This window comes from Oncorhynchus nerka, linkage group LG4 (genome assembly GCF_034236695.1).
Source record: "Oncorhynchus nerka isolate Pitt River linkage group LG4, Oner_Uvic_2.0, whole genome shotgun sequence".
Taxonomy (NCBI): Eukaryota; Metazoa; Chordata; class Actinopteri; order Salmoniformes; family Salmonidae; genus Oncorhynchus; species Oncorhynchus nerka.
In genome coordinates, this window is record NC_088399.1 from 68,424,335 (window position 1) to 68,430,895 (window position 6,561).

The 6,561-nt window shown below is 43.0% G+C and overlaps 1 protein-coding gene across 2 annotated transcripts; it reads right to left on the reverse strand.

Moving 5' to 3' along the window:
* Window positions 1-674: 674 nt before the first annotated feature.
* On the reverse strand, window positions 675-6,103 carry LOC115128505 (septin-10-like). 2 transcript variants are annotated; one of them, XM_029658398.2, is made up of 10 exons: window positions 5,969-6,103; window positions 5,312-5,420; window positions 5,029-5,224; window positions 4,742-4,928; window positions 3,494-3,655; window positions 3,000-3,096; window positions 2,741-2,909; window positions 2,536-2,668; window positions 2,218-2,396; window positions 675-2,011 (listed from the first exon to the last, which is right to left on the reverse strand). In XM_029658398.2, the coding sequence occupies exons 1-10, from the start codon at window positions 5,996-5,998 to the stop codon at window positions 1,996-1,998; spliced, it is 1,278 nt and encodes a 425-aa protein (XP_029514258.1). In that variant the 5' UTR covers window positions 5,999-6,103; the 3' UTR covers window positions 675-1,995. The 2 variants fall into 2 exon arrangements, with proteins under 2 accessions (XP_029514258.1, XP_029514257.2); XM_029658397.2 differs by having other exon boundaries at window positions 5,312-5,376; window positions 5,969-6,090.
* Window positions 6,104-6,561: the final 458 nt, after the last annotated feature.

Below are 6,561 nucleotides of genomic sequence, written 5' to 3' on the forward strand. Positions count from 1 at the left end.
AGACTAGTCAGGGTCGAGGCAAAGATGAACGGAGCAAAGTACAGAGAGATCCTTGATGAAAACCTGCTCCAGAGCTCTCAATACCTTATATTGAGGCGAAGGTTCACCTTCCAACAGGACATCCACCCTAAGCACACAACCAAGACAACACAGGAGAGGCTTCAGGGCAAGTCGCTGAATGTCCTTGAGTGGCCCACCCAGAGCCCGGACTTGAACCCGATTGAACATGTCTGGAGGGACCTGACAATAGCTGTGCAGCGACATTCCCCATCCAACCTGACAGAGCTTGAGAGGATCTGCAGAGAAGAATGGGAGAAACTCCCTAAATACAGGTGGGCCAAGTTAGTTTGTAACGTCATAGCCAATAAGTCATACCCACCTCAGGTCCGAATCGGATTTATTTTTATGACCAGATTGTGTCAGGGTCAATTCGGTTCGGATCTCAATTTTGGGAAGTGAGAAGACCTCTAGATCAGGGTGTCAGGAGAGAGTAAATAAAATGTCAAGAAAACAAAAAACACTGCAGATACTGTATCACCTCAGTCAGTACTAGAGCAGAAAACACCTTTTAAGTAGCCTCGACATCAACAAAAGAAAAAGAGGCAGAGTTTTAACTGCTTTTATATAAATAATGAGAAATACTGTTGGAAAAAATGTATAATACTGCAGGTCAGTTTCATTATAGACAATTTATTTATTTAAAACTGAGAACAAATTGCACACAATGCATAGGACACTGGTTTAAAAGAACTTATGAAAAATACAATTGTTAGACATTAAAATCTTTCCCCAATAACACGGTTTATCAAATGCATGCCAAATGAGTGAAGGGACAGTGGAATGAAGAGGAGTCTGCCTGGGGTAGTTAAAACATGTAAACATGACATCGCTTGTGTAAACAGTACCCTGATCGGTGCTGGTCTATAGTGAGTCCATATAAATATCACATGTAAGGCACACAAAGACTAAGCACTCAAGTGTTTCAGTTTGGCATAGCATTATGTTTCACTGGAATATAATCATTGGTTAAACTCTCCCTAAGAAGGAAAATGAATATACCTAACGAGTGTAAATTTACATAAATCCCATCCAATTCCTAAATAAATTACAACCCAATTAATAATTATTTACTAATAAATGGTAGTGAAACAGTCAGTAAAGTGTAAAGCAAGTAAAAAGGGAATTCATTGGCAAAACTGCAAGGCTACTGGTGACCTGTAGTTGCAGGGGTTAATAGAGGGAGATATAAAATACAGGGATATATAAAGCAAAATGCCACTAAAATGAAGTATAAAATAACATAATAATTTGTCACTGAACATCAAAGCAGTGTTTCCCCTACGTGTGCATTTAGCAGTGGCACAATATTATTTTATATTGTTTTTAAAAATAGTTCTGGATGGTAAAACATTTTTAATATAAACTTAAACCAACAAAACCAGAATAGCAACAGCTATAAGCAATATTTTTTTTTCTCCCAGTAAGATCTTTGAGAACTAACACTCAAAATAAACTTGACAGTCAGGGAGAATGTAAAATTACATGTCACCCATTGATTTTGTTACAATGTTTGAGTCACTCAGATAGCATAAAATGGCATAAGCCATAGCAAAATGTGTAGAATTGTAGGAAATTAACTTTAAAAGAGCAACATTATCTGATGCCAAGAGGGCCTCTAAAACCACACCATTGGCCACACCCCCAAATAACTTTGCCACCGCTGCTGAAAGAAATCATAGGAGAAACACTGAAGCAAACGGAACAGGAATAACACGTGAGCCTCATAACTTACATCTGAAGACTGATGTCTTCTGGGCTGTTGACAGTACAGTCAGTTTTAAAATGCTTATTGTTGTTCCTTTCTTTATAAAGTAAGACATTTGAAGTAAGCAGGCTCTGTGAAATGACTTTCTATTTAGCGCCAGAATCTAGCCAACGAGGGCAGAATAGAGGACTAGATGACAGTGGTGGTTTTGATCCAAATCACGCTGATCTTCACATGAACCCAGAGCTGAGACGGAGAGAGATGGGGAACAAGGAAAGTGGGGGAGAATAAGAGAAGAGAGCTGGACAATCATGTGTTAGGAACTGCCCTCAGTCAGAGCACAGACTGATATCAAACATCTATAGAAAAAAATCTAAGCTGCTCAAATGGAGACATTAAACAGAGATAACATTTAGAGTATGGCCCTAGAGGTCAGAGGTACTGTAACTCACTTCTTGCGGTCCTTGTCCTTCTTCCCGTTAGCATTAAGGTTTTGCGCCTGCAGTAGCTGGGCTGCAGCTCGTCTCTTACTGAAGGAACTTTGTTCCTCCTCTAGAACTCGTCTCTTCTCCTCCAACGCACCCCTCTCCTCCGCATGCAACCGCTTCAGCTGCTCAAACCTTCCCTGCAGCTACTCACACAGCAGCAAAATGGTTAGAGACTTACAATGGATACCTTCACATAAAACACATGTTCTGCTAAGTATCGTAATTTATGTGTATTTGTGAATGTGGTGAGTTACTGTATATGTGTGTGCATGTGACGTGTACCCCTCTCTCAGCATCTTTGAGTTCAGCCTCCTTCTCTTTGACTCTCTGGACAAACAGCTGTCTCATCTCCTCCTCTCGCCGCTGAAGTTCCCCCAGAAACTCTGTACGCTTTGCTTCATATGTCTGCTGAAGGCTGTGCACACATTTCAAAGGTCATACACACTTCAATTTCACTAGTGCCAGAGTCCATGTGTGTGTATCGTACCTGACAGGTTTGCTCTCAGGGTCTGTGTCTCTGAAGCCTATCTCCTCTAGCTTGCAGCGGCGGTACAGTTCATAGTGACGTGTGTGAGTCTGCTCTCTCAGGTCCTCCATGTTCACACAGATCAGCATTTCACGCAGTTTCACAAAGTCACAGTGACTCTCGTTCTCCACTGAAACACAATCAGCACAACAGTGGATTTGTCCAATTTTCTCCTGCCCAACAGAGGGACCCAAACACACACACTCACTCTCGCTCTTACCTTGCACTACGCCCCAGGGGTACTGGCGAGCCTTCACCATTTTGTTCCCCACCATCATCTCCTCTGTACTACCCACTACAGCAAACGGCAGGTGGCCCTGCACACACAGACACACACTTCCAGTTGAGGAACTGTCCCAAATCAGGATAGGGTATGCGAGCATTGTTTTAATTCAAATCCATTTTTGACTCGCTGAGCTATCCACGTGTGACATGCATGTGCAGTTTGAAGCCTGGTTTGAATTAGCGGCAGGCGTTTGATCAATACCCACCCTTTGTGACATGGATGAAGCCTTTGTTAGAATGTGAAGTCAACTGAAGCTAGCTAGTGTTAGACGATCCTGCATATCTCTAGCTGGCTTGGTGACATAGCCCTGAGATGTAGACTGCACATTACAGACACTAAGTTACTTATGTGAATACCATCTTTGAGACACTCTGTCAACAATAACTACATAAACATGTGCAGCAGCAGATGCGTGTGCGTGTACTTACATTCATGGTAGTGTTAACCTTGGCTACAGTCTCATCGTCCAGAGGGAACTGGTAGATCTGAACTCCGTTACTGACCAGCTCACTCATGATCTTGAGCTTAAACTTGTGCAGCTCACTCTTAGAGATGGTGTCCGCCTTGGCTATCACTGGGATGATGTTCACCTGGAACAAACACGCACATACAGACAAAATGTGCTATTTCTGTGCAAATAAGGATGGTGAGAATTACACAATATTTATTTTAGTACTGAAAGAAACCATTTTGAAAGCTCACATTCTACATGACATTAGCATGCTAGCTTGTCTACAAGGCCCATGCAACTCATAGTACTTTGCAAGCTGCAGACTCAGATTCGTAGTGTTGACAGAATCCCACCCAAAGGCCACCCAGTCTACACTAGCTTCTTGCCAACAACCCACACACACACCACAGCTAAGTATATACTCTCTGCGCCTGGTACAAACACACTGTTCTCTGTCTCGCTCTGCATCAGTCCTCTACTTTTACTGTTCTCGCTCTCCCATCTTTTCAGAGTCACTACATCTCTCTATCCATACAGGACAAAGAAAGCTAGACAGCATTCCACAGAAAACAACCCCATTCAGATGGTAATCACTGGGGTGGGCACACACAGCTGAGCTCATGCCAGCTACTGACAGCACGCACAGAGGAACTATAGACCACTCCAGAGTGGACACATCTAGGGTAAAACTAAACTAAGACAGTCAGGCAGGGATAAATTCTGAAACCGCGCTATAGCGTGCTTGACTTCCAATTGAGCAGTCCCCTGCAGCAATTACCTTGAATGTGATCTCCACAAACTCAGTAACATTGCCTTTAAAAGATGCATTGTGGTCCCATGTGGCTCAGATGGGAGAGCATGGCGCTTGAGGACAAGTACAAAAATGTATGTACTCACTATTGTTATTCGCTCTGGATAAGAGGGTCAGCTAAATTACATAAATATAAAAAAATCATAGAAAAGTAAACGTACAAACATGAACAGACTGAATCCTGGCTTCAGTCATGTGCATTCACATACGTCATGTGAATACACAAGTACACACATTAACACTCAGATTCGAGAAGCTAAAAAATACCCTGACATCTGGAGCTTAATATCTCCTTCCTACAGTTGGTTCAGTGTTTGACTGCCACAAGGATCTGAGAGCTGTGAGCTCAGTACAGTGATATGAGCAGGGTCAGTGACTATACTGGGCCAGTGACCAGAAGCCTTTGACAGACACCTTGCTGTCTAGTTTCTTCATAGTGAGTAGGTCCAGGGACTTGAGGGAGTGTCCGGAGGGCGATATGAAGTAGAGACAGGCATGGAGCCGGGAGTCGTGGTAGTTATGGAGGCTTCTCTTGATCTTCAGCTCCTCCTGGAGATACGTCTCATACTGACGGTCTATATAGTCCACCACCGGCTGGTAGCTAGTAAGGAGAAACATAAGGTTAGTATACACACGCTTGCCCAGTTTGTTCAGCTAGTCTTAAAAGCTGACAGTGATGTGACACACACCCCTCTCCCTACCTGTCCTGTTTGTTCATCTGGTCTCCAAAGCCAACAGTGTTGACTACTGTGAGTCTGAGTTTGACATTACTCTCCTGCAGGTCGTATGTCTGGGCTCGCAGCTTCACCTGTGGCTCGAAGTGGGACGACTCACAGTTCTCAAAGTTAGTGTTGAACAGCGTGTCCATTAGGGTCGACTTACCAATACCAGTCTCACCTGGTGGGACACACACACAGAGAGAGACGGAGTGTGAGAGGCAGCAAGGGGATAGGCCTGGTTGGAGAGAGACGGTTGTTGTCTTACCTATACAGAGGATGTTGAAACAGAAGCCTTGACAGGTGGACTTGTTGACCAGCTGGTCTGGAAGGCTGTCAAACCCAACATGGCCAGACAGAGAGAGGGGATGTGCTCCCTTATCATGTCAGGAACACAACATAACACATCAACAGACTCTCCCCCAGAGTAATGTCTGTTCAAACACCAAATGTAAGCCTCTGGACCTCTTGTTTATTGCTCTAGTGTAGTGAACAAGAAATGCCATTTGAAACGTAACAAAATATAATCATTTGAAAGCAGCTGACGTTAAATCATGGCATTATTTTGATCTCAAGACACAGTTCGCAAAACAGCGATATCTAAAGTTAGCTACTTAACGTTACAGTATCTAACGACAGCTTAACGAAGTTAAACAGCCAGTGCCGGCTATGAAAATAGCGGAGGAGGCTACAACGTTACTAACGTTTGTTAACACGACTAGCTAGCTAGCCAATTTAACAACTTCTCAAAACACTGCTGGTTACTTTTACAAGCAAGCTAGATAGAATTAGCAAGGGACACTCCCTGGCATGTCTGACTCGACTCAGACGTCCTAAACTTGTTCGTTATGTTCTTTAAAGTTTCTATTCAGATAGCTAACTCTAAATACTGGGGAATACACACAAAAACTACTTTATGACGTACCAGCTGCCGAGCAACATCAGAGGAAGACATAGTTTGGATATATATTTTTTGAAAGTAATCTCAAAACAAAGTAGATGTCATAAACGGAGGAGATTTATAGCTAGCTTCTTCTTCAGTGGGGTTTACAGGGGGTTGGCATCCAACGTTATGCTGCATTAACGCCACCTACTGTACTGGAGTGTGCGCCAGAGACAGGGAGGAAATTCGACCTGCCTACCCCGTTTTAATAAAAAAAGATATAACATTTTTGATTCGAATGATGACTCAGTATGCTATCAGTATATACTCAGTATCCCCTTATCCCTCATAATGGATCTCACTCCCTCTCTCGGCTCTCATACTGCCGTTCCCAGTTTAAAAACGTTACGCTCCCTTTACTTTCAATGCATTTTTCCACAAAAGGTGGATAAACTGATGTGCTAAATAAAAAATGTGGGTAAACTGCGATTACTTGCGTTTACCCTACACCACTGTTCAGTACATGTTCCGGTCACTGTTCCCTGGGTAGTAATCACACCTTCCTGTTAGATGCTTTCCTATAATTTGTGTATGTTTTATTCAGCCGGTTGTGTCCCAAACGTAGCCTTGTAAAG

Excerpts from the sequence above, each read along its gene's own strand:
- LOC115128505 (XM_029658398.2), bottom strand. The coding sequence starts at position 5,998 with ATGTCTTCCTCTGATGTTGCTCGGCAGCTG. Across the intron at positions 3,097-3,493 it reads AGGTTAACACTACCATGAAT|GGCCACCTGCCGTTTGCTGT; the intron begins GTAAGTACACGC and ends CTGTGTGTGCAG. Across the intron at positions 2,397-2,535 it reads TCAAAGATGCTGAGAGAGGG|CTGCAGGGAAGGTTTGAGCA; the intron begins GTACACGTCACA and ends CTGTGTGAGTAG.